Here is a 16,257-nt window from a genome sequence, read left to right on the forward strand (position 1 = left end):
TTTTAGTGAAAAGCCTTTCAACTTTTCACCATTGAGTATTATACTGGCTGTGGGCCTGTCATAAATAGCTTTTATTATGCTGAGATATGTTCCCTTTGGATCTACTTTGGTAAGAGTTTTTATCATAGATGGATGTTGAATATTCTCAAATACTTTTTCTGCCTTTATTGAGATAATCATGTGTTGTCTTTTCTTTTGTTGCTGTGGTATATCACATTAATTAATTTGCATATATTAAATCATCCTTATGACTCTGGGATGAATCCACTTTGGTTGTGGTGGTGTATGATCTTTATGTGTTGTTGAATTCGGTTTGTTAATATGCTGTTAAGAATTTTTGCAACTATATTCATCAAAGATGGCCTATAATTTTCTTTTTCATAAGTGTCTGGTGTGGTATCAAGGTGATGGTGGCTTCACAGAGTTTCTTTGGGAATGTACCTTTCTCTTCAGTCTTTTAGAATAGTTTAGGAAAGATTGGTATAAGTTCTTCCTTGTATGTTTGGTAGAGTTCACTTGTGAAGCCATCTAGCCTCGGACTTTTGTTTGTAAGGAGTTTATAAATTACAGATTCTATTTTACTTCTAGTTATTGGTCTGTTCAAGTTATTTATTTCTTCTTGATTCAGTTTTGCTGGATTGTATGTTTCTAAAAAGTTGTCCATTTCTTCTAAGTTGTTGAATTTGTTAACCTGTAATTGTTCCTAGTATTCTCATATGGCCCTCATACCAAAAAAATATTAAGTCCACACAGGCTACACAGGCTCCCACATAAAAATGGTCCTCCAAGACCACAGTAGATAGCTGTTTCTCCGAAATCCACAGAGTAAGAGAAATATAAGTAAAATGAAGCAGAGGAACCACTCCCAAATAAAAGATCAAGAGAATTCCCCGAAAGAACAAACAATGAGACAGACTTCTTCAGTCTAATAGATACTGAAACAAGATAATGAAAATACTGAAGGAATTAAAAAGGACTATTCATAGTAATATAGGTTACTGTAAAAAGAGACTAGAAACTAGAAGGAGGAGCCAAGAAAAAGTAGAAAATTCACTTGCTGAAATGAAAGCTGAGCTAAAGGCAATGAATTGCAGAATAAATAATGCAGAAGAATGAATAAGTGATCTCGAAGATAGAATAATGGAAATCACCCTATCAGAACAGCAGACAGAAAACCAAATGAATAAAAAAAAAAAAAAGAAAGCAATATAAGAGATCTATGGGATATTATAAAAGCATGTCAGTCTATACATAATAGGGATCCCAGAAGGAGAAGAAAGAGAGAAGGGGGATTGAAAATATATTTGAAGAAATTATGCCTGAAAATGTCCCAAACCTAAAGAAAGAAACATATCCTCCTGTGTACAGGAGGCACAGAAGGTCCCAAACAAGATAAACCCAAACAGACCTATATCAATACATACTATAATAACAAATGGCAAAAGTTAAACATAAAGAGGGCAAGAGAATAAGGGGGTGATAGAGGATGAGATGGTTGGATGGCATCACTGACTCAATGGACATGAGTTTGAACAAACTCTGGGAAATAGTGAAGGATGGGGAAGCCTGGCGTGCTGCAGTTCATGTGGTCACAGAGTCAGACATGACTTAGCAACTGAATAACAACAAAATATAAAGAGAAGATACTAAAGGAAGCAAGAGAAAAACAAAGAGTTAATTATAAGGGAATCCCCATAAGGCTATCAGCTGATTTCTCTACAGAAACATTATAGGCCAGAATAGAATGACAAAGTCCTAAAACAAAAAAATCTGTAACCCAGGATACTCTACCCTCCAAGATTATCATTTAGAATTTTTCAGACGAGCAAAAACTAAAAGAAAACAGCAACAAACACTAAACCCAGCCTATGTTAAAAGGTCTGATCTAAATAGGAGAGAAGTAAGAATCAACAGAAAGATAAAACCACAATTGGAAAGTAAATCATTTAAATAAGCTGGTTGTTATTTAGTTGCAAAGTCATGTCTGACTCTTCTGCAATCTCATTGACTGTAGCCCTCCAGGCTCCTCTGTTCATGGATTTCCCAGGCAAGAATACTGGAGTGGGTTGCCATTTCCTTCTCTGGGGGATCTTCCCAACCCAGGGATTGAACCTGCATCTCATTCACTGTCAGGTAAATTTACCACTGAACCACCGGGTACACAGATATTTATTTAAAAATTTCTGTGAAAGTGATGATAACCACAATAAACAGCTAAAGGACAAACATGAAGATATAAAAGAGGACATCAAGATCATAAAATGTGGGGGATGAGCATAAGAAAATGTAGATTTTTTTCCCCTAGAATGTGTTTGAGCCGTATAATTACCAGTCTAAGGCAAGCAGATATAGGAAGGGGGTTAGCATACATGAAACATAGGGAAAACACAAATCAAAAACATATAATAGATTTACAAAAACCGAAAAGAAGAGAACATAAGCATAATGCAAAAGAAAATCATCAAACCCCAAAAGGAAAAAGAAAAAGAAGAAATATAAAATCATGGAAAAACATGATTTAAAATAGCAATAAATACATTTCTATTAATAATTACTTTAAATGTCAATGGACTAGATGCTCAAATCAAAAGACATAGTAGCAGAAAGGATTAAAAAAACAAGAGTCTAGAATATGCTGCCTACAAGAGACTCATTTTAGGGCAAATGATACACATATATTGAAAGTGAGAGGATGGAAAAAACCATTTCAAGCAAATGGAAATGACAAGAAAGCAGAGGTTACAATATTCATATCAGACAAAATAGACTTTAAGTCAAAGGCTATAAAGAGAGATAAAGAAGGATACTATATTATGATAAAAGGATCAGTACAAGGAGATGATATTACACTCATCAACATATATTCAGTCAATATAGGAGCAACTAAATACATAAAACAAATACTAACAGACCTAAAGGGATAAATTGATGGGAATACAATAATAATAGGAGACTTTGGCACTTGACTCACATCAATGGACAGATCTTTGAGATAGAAAATCAGCAAAGCAACAGACAGCCAAAATGACACAAAATAATAGTTAGACCTAGTTGATATTTTCAAGACATTACATCAAAAATAGCAGAATACACATTCTGTTCAAGTGCACATGGAACGTTCTCTAGGATTGAGCATGTGTGTGTGTGTTCAGTCCTGTCCAGTTCTTTACAACCCCCTGGACTGTAGCCCACCAGACCCCTCTGTCCATGGAATTTTTCAGGCAAGAATACAGGAGTGAGTTGCCATCCCCTTCTCCAGAGTATCTTCCCTTGAACCCACATCTCTTAAGTCTCTCACATTAGCAGGCAGGTTCTTTATCACTAATGCCACCTGGGAAGCCCTTCAATGCCATGGTTAATTTATATATGTAAACTAATGTAAATAAATTCTTTCATTTGAGTATGCTGTGTTACATGTAGGTGTGGAATATTTGTAATTTCACAGACTTATCTTTCTCCTTTGTAGTATTAATATATCACTTAAATATAGTTTGCTGTTTTTAGTACTTTTGCAGTCCACACTTCAGATTTTTAAGGTATTCACTAAAAGTTTGAATTGTATTATATTTTGAGTTCTAAGGAATTCTCATGTCAGTTGTCACATAAATATATACTGAATTTTTAAATATTCTAATGCTATTTCTATTATACAACTATAAATTGAAATAATTATAAATTTCATTTTAAAAATTCATTGTTAGATGTACAGTGACTTACAGAAAATAGACTGTAATATTTTTTTCTTTTTCTCCATAGGCTTGGGAAACAGTGAGACTAGAATACATGGAAGGTCCCACCATTATTGCCGCATATAGACAAAAGCTAACTAATTATTTTACCATGCAGCTAAGGTATTACAAACATCCATTTTGTTGTTCTTAGCTTCTGCAACACACTGTACCTCTGTGTTCTTATTTTTTTCTTTCTTAGAATAAGAATGTGTAAAAATTTACTTATTATTTTAAAGGTTAAGTCCTCGCCTGTTAATGCCAAAAGAATAAAATATAATTATGCAAGTCAGTCTTCTAATATTATGCTGAAGATTTAAGTTTACGTGAAATCAATGCAGGATCATTTTATTATTTTTATTTTATTCTAGTTAAATAGTTTAAGTAGTTAAAAAATATGTGTGTGTCTGTAAATACCTGGGTGTGTACGGTTGTGTCCATTGATGGGATTTGTTTGTTTGTTTGTTTGTTTTTGATAATTCAATTTGTGTCCATTGATGGTTTTTTTTAATAGTTCAATACCTACTCTATAGTTATAGGAAAATACCTATAGAGTTTGATCAGTGGTCCTGAATGTCACTTTATTTCCATAGTTAGGTTCATAAAGTTTCTGATTTTTACCTAATTTTCTCAGTATTATTCATAGAGTCAAGGATAGGATATATATCAAATATATATCTCCTCCTTTTACATTTGCCAGTAGTCTTTTGAAGCAATCTCATTGTGGGACAGTACTATTGAATGCTGTCCCTTCTCTTCTAATAGTCAGGACCGAGTGACTTGGAGGAGTGCAGATGAACTGCCTTGGCTTTTCCAGCAGCAGGGAAGTAAACAGAAGCTGCATGATTGTCTTCTTAACCTCTTTGTGTCTCAAAACCTCTATAAAAGGTAAAAAACTTATTTGTAGGACATCTTTCCCCAGAAAAACAGATTCAAACTGTTGATCGGTGTAACAGGGGAAAATGGCATTCTTCGTTTAAAAATTAGTCCACTTTCAGTGGTAACTGAAATAAAAAACAATGTGGGAGAAATTTTAAACAGTTTGCAAATTGCCACGTCTACTTTTTCCAAGAGGTAAGCAAAAAAGATGCTGTGCTGTGCTTAGGCACTCAGTCGTGTCTGACTCTTTGCAACCTCATGGACTGTAGCCCACTGGGCTCCTCTGTCCATGGGGATGCCCAGGCAAGAATACTGAAGTGGGTTGCCATGTCTTCATCCAGGGGATCTTCCCAACCCAGGGATCAAACCAAAGTCTCCCCCATTGTAGGCAGATTCTTTACCATCTGTGCCACCAAGGAAGCCCAAACAAAAAAGATAAGAGTATTGTTTTTATAAAATCAGAGCTGGAATGCTCTTGAGATAGCTTTGTATCTTAATCTTTCACTGAAGTAGGTTTAAATCCAGACCACCCAGAGAGGTGGTTCATGATGTCTACCTCTTAGGGCATCCAAGTATTTTAAAGTATAGCCTTCAAACCAGACTTTGGGCTCTCCATAGGATTTGACTGGTGTCAGAATTTAAAGAAAGAATTACCTTTTTTTATAATAATCTTTTTTAAGTTTTTATTCTGTCTTTTTGGCGGTACCACATGGCATGTGGGATCTTATTTCTCTTATCAGAGGTCAAACCCTCATCCTGTGCAGTGGAAGCGCCAAGCCTTAACCACTGGCCCACCAGGGAAATCCTTAATGTCTCATTGTTATCTCCTGGTGTATCTGAATTTGCCTCTTGGAGCATCACCTTTTTATGAGCCAACCTTCTGACCTCTAAGCCCTACCTCTGTCTTGCCTAGAAATTTAGACACTTCTCATAACTTAGCTGCATAATTTGTTTTGTTCCTTAATGATCTCTCTCAAATTTCTTTGTTGCAGCTCATAAATTATTTCTGATCTCCATCCAGCGTTTCATGACACAAATCATTCATCTGTAGATGGTATTAAGTGTGATTCATGGTATTATGTGATTCATCCTTAGTTTAACAGCTCTCCGTCCTACTTAATACCATCTACCGATGAATGAGCTCACTTCTATCATCCCGTTCCTTGATGAGAATACAAAGCAGGCATTCTGACAGCCTGCCTGTGCTTGGTTTCTTCTTTTCTCATTTCCATCATTTAAAATAATCTTGGAGTGAACTCAGCAGTTGATTGCATATCATAAGAAGTCTCAACAGGGTTCTGATAGGGTTCCATTGGTGAATAACCATAATGGCGTTAACGGTAACAGCCAGCACTATGGAGTACTTGCTACAAGCCATAATCTCCTCAAAGCAACACTTGAGGCAGGTGATGTCAGGGTGCTCCTTCTGCGGTCGAGAATGATGAGGTGAGAGAGAACACAGCCAGAGTGCGGTGGACTCAGATGGCAGGCCCAGTTTACACCTTTACCTCACGACACTGGACTGGCCTCCTAATACACTGTCAGTAGCTTGATAGGAATTTGTGGCATCTTCACTCAGTAGTGGGGTTTAACGTTACTTTTTCATAATATTACTGTTATTTGTTGAAACAGAGGACACTTTGCTGAGTTGCTGAGTTATTGGCAGTTTGTTGGCAAAGACAAAAGCGCGATGGCAGCAGAATACTTTGATTCATTGAAGCAGTATGAGAAAACCTGTGAAGGCGAAGAGAGCATGGTTTGCTTAGCTGACCTTTATGAAACCCTGGGGCGATTTCTCAAGGATCTAGGCCTTCTCAGTCAGGTAACTTCAGCAGGGAGTTAGAGACTGCATGGGTTTTCATGTTTACTCTTTTCTCCTTCCTAGGAATTGATGCAGCTTTCATTTGTTGTGCTAATCAGATGGCAAATCTTATAGGATTTCACTCATATTAATTGGTCTTTAACCATATTCTTCCCCAGGCTGTTGTGCCTTTGCAGAGGTCTCTGGAGATTCGAGAAACAGCTTTAGATCCAGATCACCCACAAGTAGCTCAGTCTCTCCACCAGCTCGCAAGTGTGTATGTGCAGTGGAAGAAGTTTGGCAATGCAGAACAACTGTATAAACAGGCATTGGAAATCTCAGAAAATGCCTATGGTTCAGACCATCCACATATTGCTCGCGAACTTGAGGCACTTGCAACTTTGTACCAGAAACAAGATAAGTAAGATTTCAATTAGTAATTTTCTGGTTTTTTGACAGGGAATTACAGTTCTTAATGTACTTATGTGGGAGGCATTGTTTTGTGGCTGTGTACTTTCCTTTATCCTGTACTTTCCTTATCCTATATTCTTTTGAATCCACTATATGCAAATATTATTCTTGGTCTGGGTCTTCATGGGGTAAACAGAAAATTAGAAGTGCAGGGTTCATCTCTGTTTCAAGATGTGTGGAGGACAGAGCATGGACTTTGGAGTCATAGAGCTGGATGTGAAAATGAGCTCCTTTGCTGACTGGCTTTGTAATATTGAGTACTACTAATACAGGGGGCAGCAAACCATCGCCCACATGCCAAGTCCAGAAGGTCCCCTGTTTTGGACCTAAGGTTGTAGTGGAACACAGCCATAGTTTTTTTCATTTACATATTGTCTGTGGCTGCTTTCATGCTTCAGCACTAGCTTTTTAGTTTCAACAGAGATCACATAACCCACAAAGGCAAAAATGTTTACTGTCTAGCAGTTTAGAGAAGTTTGATCCCTAGTATAATACGTTCTCTGAAAGGTATCTCTTCTCTATCTGAAATCATTTCTTTTGCTCAATCATAAGTGACACATATTGGCATTTTTTCTTTTAACTTCTAAAAATATTGTTTCACACAGATTTTGTGACTTTCACATTTCTATGTGACCAAATATTAGCTGATATAGCAAACTAAAGTTTTGAATTTTCATTTAATTAGACTGCTTTTTAGAGATTACCTTTTAAACTCAAAATGAGTTTAATCAGCTGAAAAATAGTTAAATGTCAGCTAGTTGGAAGACTTGTTCTTTTAGTTGCTAAGTCATGTCTGAGTCTTTTGTGACCCCATGGACTGTATCTCGCCAGACTCCTCTGTGCATGGGATTTTTCCAGACAAGAATACTGGAGTGCATTGCCATTTTCTTCTATAGGGATCCATTTTCCTTCTCCTGACTCAGGGATCAAACCTGCATCTCATGCATAGGCAGGCAGATTCTTTACCACTGAGTCCCATGGAAGACCACTTGGAGGACTAGATTTATTAGATTTTGTTCTGTGAAAGTTTTTGTTTAAGACTTTTCATTCCATATGACTATCACTTCTGGAAATAATGTCGTATTTAATTAGCAGAAAAAGACTTTATGTTGTGCTTTCATTTCACTGAAGTATGACATTTTGGACATGTTGCTTTCCTTTGACTTCCTTTTTTCTTTTTAAGATATGAACAAGCTGAACATTTTAGGAAAAAATCATTTAAAATTCGTCAGAAAGCTGCAAGGAGAAAAGGCAACTTGGTAATGAGAGATTTCTTTTGTGTTATGATTTGAACAAAAAGGAAAAGAACATCTCTGTATCATAATGTAGATGCATAAACCTCACATATTTAAGAACTTTTGATTTTAAATTAATTTCTAGGGAAGTACTGATTAATATTTTCTGATTTATAATGCATGTTTAATTATTAGTATCACTGAGAAGTACAAATTAGTATGTGTTTAAAAAGTGTAACTATGTATTTTGGTAATCATTTTACACTATATACATATGTCATATCATCATGTTGTACACTTTAAATTTACACAGTGTTATATGTCAATTATATCTCAACAAAGCTGGGGAAATTTTTTTTTAATTTTTAAAAAGTAGAACTATATAATTCAAAGATTAGATTTTAATGTGAAGCAATTATACTCCAATAAAAATAAAAATGATAAAGCTGGATTTTAGAAGATGAACTTAAAAGCTGTTTCAATTTTTTAAAGGGCTGGAAAAGAGAATAAAAGAAATTTAGTAAACATTTAATGTTACATTCAAATGCCAAGAAATTATTATCCTCAAGTGCAGAAAATTTTTCACTTTTCTAAGCTGCTGATAAAATAAATATAGCATTTTTGTTTATTTTAACTTAAAATGCTATATTCAGTTTTTTTATTATAATGTATTTGACATCTAACATTGTGTAAATATAAGATGTACAACATATTTATTTGATGCATTTATATATTAAAATATGATTACACCATAACGTCACATCACAAAATTATTTCTTTTTTGTGGTCAGAATAATTAAGACCTAGTCTCTTAGCAAGTTTGATGATTATAATACAGTATTGTTACCATTATTCCCTATGCTATACATTTGATTTCCAGGACTTACTTGTCTATTAGTTGCAAGTGCTATGTGCAATTTTAAGTACCTGGTATTAAATGTTTAGTAATAGGGTTAATAAACATATGCACATTAATTCTGTTTCCTAATCTTTTTGATGCATTTAGGGATTCTGTTCATTTTGCTAAAATATCTCAGTCATTTTCACAAAATAGCTTTTAATGAATTTAAGAACGTGGTGTCATTGGGAAGTATGCATATTTTTAAATAATCATTAGATTAATTCAGTATACTTAAAGTAATTGTAATCTACTTTAAAGGAAACAAAAGGAGAAAGGATTTTTTCAGAACCCTAGTATATTGCTTCAGAATCAGATTGCACTTACTTGATGATTCTTGTGAATTTCTGTGTTTCTCCAGTATGGATTTTCCCTTTTACGTAGACGGGCCCTACAATTAGAGGAGCTCACGTTAGGTAAGGATACACCTGACAATGCTCGGACCCTCAATGAACTGGGTGTGCTCTACTATCTTCAGAACAACCTGGAGTGAGTACCATACTATTAATATTGAAAACAGGTATTCATTTCCTCTCTTAGATGCAAAGCTGTTTTACATTTCTATCAAGCCAAGCTAGAAAAAATTGACAGAAACCATGCGAAGTTTCATGTATGGTATGTTATGAACATGGCCACATTTAACAAAAACCAGGACAATTTGTCCACTGTTTCCTTTCACATTGTTTCTTTAGTACTAAAAGGATATTCTGTAGTTTCCTTAGTATTTTATATGTTTATAACAAGTGAGTTTGTGTAGATATTGTACAAAAGATCTCACATAAGAACAAACTTGGGACTGAGGGAAAATGAAGAAAAGAATGTACATGGGTGCTAATTTTATTCTTCAATTTATTTTGGGCATAGACTCAAAAGAGTCTTTTATGAAAAATGGGTGTTTTGGGACTTCTTTGTATGTCAGCAAAATTCAATAGACTTGACATGCTAGATATCAGAAAAATACAAATATTTAGCCCGCTTCACAAAGGAGCAAGGTCTGCTGTTTGCTGTGGTGCTCAGGCTTCTCATACTGGTGGCTCCTCCCGTTGCAGAGCACGGGCTCTAGGGCACATGGGCTTCAATAGTTGCAGCACACAGGCTCAGCAGTTGCGGCTCCCAGGCTCTACATTACGGGCTCAGTAGTTTTGGCCCACGGGCATATGTAATCTTCCCAGACCAGGAATTGAACACGTGTCCCCTGTACTGGCTGGCAGATTCTTATCCACCGCACTATCAGGGAAGTTGCACAAAGGGTTCTTTCATTAAAAATTATTTAGTACTAGGGAGCTCCCTTGCGGCCTGGTGGTTAGGATTTGGCTCTTTCACTGTGGAGGCCCGGGTTCTACCCCGGTCAGGGAACCATCTTGCATGGCACAATGCAGCCAAAATACCAAAAAAAAAAAAAACCCCAACCAGATTTACTACTAACTCCAAAGGGCGGGAGAAGGAAAGAATAGCAAAATCTTTTGAGTTTGGCTTAGTAAGTTTTAAGGTATAAAAAGTTTGTTTTGGAAACTATTTATGAGTATGTCTTTTAGGAGAAGTGAAGTGGAGAATTGAGACAATCATCCAGATACTTTTGGTTCTCACACTACCAGGAAGCCATATTTAATTTTTGGAAAAGGGCAGAAAGAGATGAGGGGTGGGAAAGAGGATTTTGAGCTGAATCCTTCATTTTAACTATCTTGGATTTAAGAATAAAAGTACTTCAGTTCTCTTCCTAACTAGGACTAGGGTTCTGACTTCTAGAGAATAGTTTAAACCATCTGGGTCTTTTGTTCATAGAACAGCTGAGCAGTTTCTGAAGCGTTCCTTGGAGATGAGGGAGAGAGTTCTAGGACCAGATCACCCTGACTGTGCCCAGTCTTTGAATAATCTGGCGGCTCTATGCAATGAAAAGAAACAGTATGACAAAGCAGAAGAACTTTATGAAAGAGCCTTAGACATTCGGAGACGAGCATTAGCTCCTGATCACCCTTCTTTGGCTTATACGGTAAAGCATCTTGCGATCTTATACAAGAAAATGGTAAGTAATCCAGAGCATGCCTACATGTGTTTTATAATATACCAGTTAAGCCATAATTGCTTATCTTTATCTTCCGATGGATAGGTTATTTTCTATGAGCTTTTAACTCAAAATGATTTAATTTCAGACTTAATTAAGGTACTAGTTTTTAAAAATAGATTCTAAATACAAATGCATTTGACAGCACTCTAACTAGAACTTATTCTCTTACATTTCAGAGTTCTTTTTTTTTTTTTTTCCATTTATTTTTATTCATTGGAGGCTCATTATTTTACAATATTGTAGTGGTTTTTGCCATACATTGACATGAATCAGCCATGGATTTACATGTGTTCCCCATCCCGATCCCCGCTCCCGCCTCCCTCTCCATCCCATCCCTCTGGGTCTTCTCAGTGCACCAGCCCTGAGCACTTGTCTCATGCATCCAACCTGGGCTGGTGATCTGTTTCACCCTTGATAGTACACTTGTTTCAATGCTGTTCTCTCTGAACATCCCACCGCCGCCTTCTCCCACAGAGTCTAAAAGTCTGTTCTGTACATTTGTGTCTCTTTTTCTGTTTTGCATATAGGGATATCGTTACCATCTTTTGAAATTCCATATATATGCATTAGTGTACTGTATTGGTCTTTATCTTTCTGACTTACTTTACTCTGTATAATGGGCTCCAGTTTCATCCATCTCATAGAACTGATTCAAATGAATTCTTTTTAATGGCTGAATGAAATTCCATAGTGTATATGTACCACAGCTTCCTTATCCATTCGTCTGCTGATGGGCATCTAGGTTGCTTCCATGTCCTGGCTATTATAAACAGTGCTGCGATAAACATTGGGGTGCACGTGTCTCTTTCAGATCTGGTTTCCTCGGTGTGTATGCCCAGGAGTGGGATTGCTGGGTCATATGGCAGTTCTATTTCCAGTTTTTTAAGCAATCTCCACACTGTTTTCCATAGTGGCTGTACTAGTTTGCATTCCCACCAACAGTGTAAGAGGGTTCCCTTTTCTCCACACCCTCTCCAGCATTTATTGCTTGTAGACTTTTGGATAGCAGCCATTTTGACTGGCATGTAATGGTACCTCACTGAGGTTTTGATTTGCATTTCTCTGATAATGAGTGATGTTGAGCATCTTTTCATGTGTTTGTTAGCCATCTGTATGTCTTCTTTGGAGAAATGTCTGTTTAGTTCTTTGGCCCATTTTTTTTTGATTGGGTGTTTATTTTTCTGGAATTGAGCTACAGGAGTTGCTTGTATATTTTTGAGATTAATCCTTTGTCTGTTTCTTCATTTGCTATTATTTTCTCCCATTCTGAAGGCTGTCTTTTCACCTTGCTTATAGTTTCCTTTGTTATGCAAAAACTTTTAAGTTTCATTAGGTCCCATTTGTTTATTTTTGCTTTTATTTCCAATATTCTGGTAGGTGGGTCATAGAGGATCCTGCTATGATTTATGTCGGAGAGTGTTTTGCCTATGTTCTCCTCTAGGAGTTTTATAATTTCTGGTCTTACATTTAAACCTTTAATCCATTTTGAGTTTATTTTTGTGCATGGTGTTAGAAAGTGTTCTAGTTTCATTCTTTTACAAGTGGGTGACCAGTTTTCCCAGCACCACTTGTTAAAGAGGTTGTCTTTTTTCCATTGTATATTCTTGCCTCCTTTGTTGAAGATAAGGTGTCTGTAGGTACGTGGATTTATCTCTGGGCTTTCTATTTTGTTCCATTGATCTATATTTCTGTCTTTGTGCCAGTACCATACTGTCTTGATGACTGTGGCTTTGTAGTAGAGTCTGAAGTCAGGCAGGTTGACTCCTCCAGTTCCATTCTTCTTTCTCAAGATTGCTTTGGCTATTCGAGGTTTTTTGTATTTCCATACAAATTGTGAAATTATTTGTTCTAGTTCTGTGAAGAATACCGTTGGCAGCTCGATAGGGATTGCGTTGAATCTATAGATTGCTTTGGGTAGTATAGTCATTTTCACAATATTGATTCTTGCATGGAGAAGGAAATGGCAACCCACTCCAGTATTCTTGCCTGGAAAATCCCATGGATGGAGGAACCTGGTAGGTTACAGTCCTTGGGGTCACAAAGAGTCGGACACGACTGAGCAACTTCACTTCACTTCATAAATATTCAGGAAAATTACAAAATGACATCAAATAATGCTTTCTTCCTCACAACTTTAAGTGTGATTATAATTTTACAGAATATTCAAATAAAAATCTTACAAAAGCCAAAAAAAAAAAAATATATTGATTCTTCCAATCCATGAACACGGTATATTTCTCCCATCTATTTGTGTCCTCTTTGATTTCTTTCATCAGTGTTTTATAGTTTTCAATGTATAGGTCTTTCGTTTCTTTAGGCAGATATACTCCTACCATTGTTGCAATGGTGAATGGTATTGTTTCTCTTTCTGTTTTTTCATTGTTAGTGTATAGGAATGCAAGGGATTTCTGTGTGTTAATTTATATCCTGCAACATTACTGTATTCATTGATTAGCTCTAGTAATTTTCTGGTAGAGTCTTTAGGGTTTTCTATGTAGAGGATCATGTCATCTGCAAACAGTGAGAGTTTCACTTCTTCTTTTCCTATCTGGCTTCCTTTTATTTCTTTTTCTGCTCTGATTGCTGTGGCCAAAACTTCCAAAACTATGTTGAATAGTAGTGGTGAGAGTGGGCACCCTTGTCTTGTTCCTGATTTCAGGGGAAATGCTTTCAATTTTTCACCATTGGGGATAATGTTTGCTGTGGGTTTGTCATATATAGCTTTTATTATGTTGAGGTATGTTCCTTCTATGCCTGCTTTCTGAAGAGTTTTTATCATAAATGGATGTTGAATTTTGTCAAAGGCTTTTTCTGAGTCTATCAAGATAATCATATGGCTTTTATCTTTCAATTTGTTAATGTGGTGTTACATTGATTGATTTGTGGATATTAAAGAATCCTTGCATTCCTGGGATAAAGTCCACTTGGTCATGATGTATGATCTTTTTAATATGTTGTTGGATTCTGTTTGCCAGAATTTTGTTAAGAATTTTTGCATCTATGTTCATCAGTGATATTGACCTGTAGTTTTCTTTTTTTGTGGCATCTTTGTCTGGTTTTGGAATTAGGGTGATGGTGGCCTCATAGAATGAGTTTGGAAGTTTACCTTCTTCTGCAGTTTTCTGGAAGAGTTTGAGTAAGATAGGTGTTAGCTCTTCTCTAAATTTTTGGTAGAATTCAGCTGTGAAGCCATCTGGTCCTGGGCTTTTGTTTGCTGGAAGATTTCTGATTACAGTTTCGATTTCCTTGCTTGTGATGGGTCTGTTAAGATCTTCTATTTCTTCCTGGTTCAGTTTTGGAAAGTTATACTTTTCTGGAATTTGTCCATTTTTTCCAAGTTGTCCATTTTATTGGCATACAGCTGCTCGTAGTAATCTCTTATTACCCTTTGTATTTCAGTGTTGTCTGTTATGATCTCTCCATTTTCATTTCTAATTTTGTTGATTTGGTTCTTCTCCCTTTGTTTCTTGATGAGTCTGGCTAACGGTTTGTCACTTTTGTTTATCTTTTCAAAAAACCAGCTTTTATCTTTGTTGATTTTTGCTATGGTCTCTTTTGTTTCTTTTGCATTTATTTCTGCCCTAATTTTTAAGATTTCTTTCCTTCTGCTAACCCTGGGATTCTTCATTTCTTCCTTCTCTAGTTGCTTTAGGTGTAGAGCTAGGTTATTTTTTTTTTTTTTTTCTTGTTTCTTGAGGTAGGCCTGTAATGCTATGAACCTTCCCCTTAGCACTGCTTTTACAGTGTCCCATAGGTTTTGGGTTGTTGTGTTTTCATTTTCATTTGTTTCTATGTATATTTTGATTTCTTTTTTGATTTCTTCTATGATTTGTTGGTTATTCAGAAGCATGTTACTTAGCCTCCATATGTTTGAATTTTTAATAGGTTTTTTCCCTACAGTTGAGATCTAGTCTTACTGCATTGTGGTCAGAAAAGATGACTGGAATGATTTCAATTTTTTTGAATTTACCAAGGCTAGATTTATGGCCCAGGATGTGATCTATTCTGGAGAAGATTCCGTATGCACTTGAGAAAAATGTGAAATTGATTGTTTTGGGGTGAAATGTCCTATAGATATCAATTAGGTCTAGCTGGTTCATTGTGTAATTTAAAGTTTGTGTTTCCTTGTTAATTTTCTGTTTAGTTGATCTATCCATAGGTGTGAGTGGGGTATTAAAGTCTCCCACTATTATTGTGTTAATTGTTAATTTCCCCTTTCATACTCATTAGCATTTGCCTTACATATTGTGGTGCTCCTATGTTGGGTGCATATATATTTATAATTGTTATATCTTCTTCTTGGATTGATCCTTTGATCATTATGTAGTGTCCTTTTTTGTCTCTTTTCACAGCCTTCATTTGAAAGTCTATTTTATCTGATATGAGTATTATGACTCCTGCTTTCTTTTGTTCTCCGTTTGCATGAAATATTTTTTTCCAGCCCTTCACTTTTATTCTGTATGTGTCCCTTGTTTTGAGGTGGGTCTCTTGTAGACAGCAGAAGTTCCTAAAATTCAACCAGTATTAAGTTTGTGGTGTAGGCTACCACAGACATAACAAATCACCCAGTTGTCAGGACTGAAGAAGTCTCCATAGCTAATGAAATGACCATTTTAATTTCACTTTTTCTTTTCTTTGCTTGCAATTAAATGTAACCATTCTTTACCACATAGTTCTAACCTAAGCAATATTTGGAGTTTTTATAGCTGTCTTTAAAACAAACGAAGCTGTGGTACATATACACCATTGAATATTACTCAACCGTTAAAAATAATTCATTTGAATCAGTTCTAATGAGATGGATGAAACTGGAGCCCATTATACAGAGTGAAGTAAGCCCGAAAGATAAAGAACATTACAGCATACTAACACATATATATGGAATTTAGAAAGATGGTAACGATAACCCTATATGCAAAACAAAAAGAGACACAGAAGTACAGAACAGACTTTTGAACTCTGTGGGAGAAGGTGAGGGTGGGATGTTTCGAAAGAACAGCATGTATATTATCTATGGTGAAACAGATCACCAGCCCAGGTGGGATGCATGAGACAAGTGCTCGGGCCTGGTGCACTGGGAGGACCCAGAGGAGTCGGGTGGAGAGGGAGGTGGGAGGGGGGATCGGGATGGGGAATACGTGTAACTCTATGGCTGATTCATGTCAATGTATGACAAAACC

General features: G+C 36.2%; 1 protein-coding gene across 5 annotated transcripts in view; it reads left to right on the top strand.

The window, feature by feature from the left end:
- The window catches only part of NPHP3 (nephrocystin 3), a 59,351-nt gene that overhangs the window by 37,711 nt on the left and 5,383 nt on the right, over window positions 1-16,257 (top strand). For all 5 annotated transcript variants that reach the window (XM_065942344.1, XM_065942347.1, XM_065942348.1 and 2 more), the window contains 7 exons: window positions 3,757-3,851; window positions 4,494-4,616; window positions 6,240-6,429; window positions 6,588-6,829; window positions 8,063-8,138; window positions 9,374-9,501; window positions 10,795-11,035. In XM_065942344.1, the coding sequence (XP_065798416.1) occupies window positions 3,757-3,851; window positions 4,494-4,616; window positions 6,240-6,429; window positions 6,588-6,829; window positions 8,063-8,138; window positions 9,374-9,501; window positions 10,795-11,035 (1,095 nt within the window). The remainder of the gene's footprint in view (window positions 1-3,756; window positions 3,852-4,493; window positions 4,617-6,239; window positions 6,430-6,587; window positions 6,830-8,062; window positions 8,139-9,373; window positions 9,502-10,794; window positions 11,036-16,257) is intronic.

The sequence above is a fragment of the Muntiacus reevesi genome, chromosome 8 (assembly GCF_963930625.1).
Source record: "Muntiacus reevesi chromosome 8, mMunRee1.1, whole genome shotgun sequence".
NCBI lineage: Eukaryota > Metazoa > Chordata > Mammalia > Artiodactyla > Cervidae > Muntiacus > Muntiacus reevesi.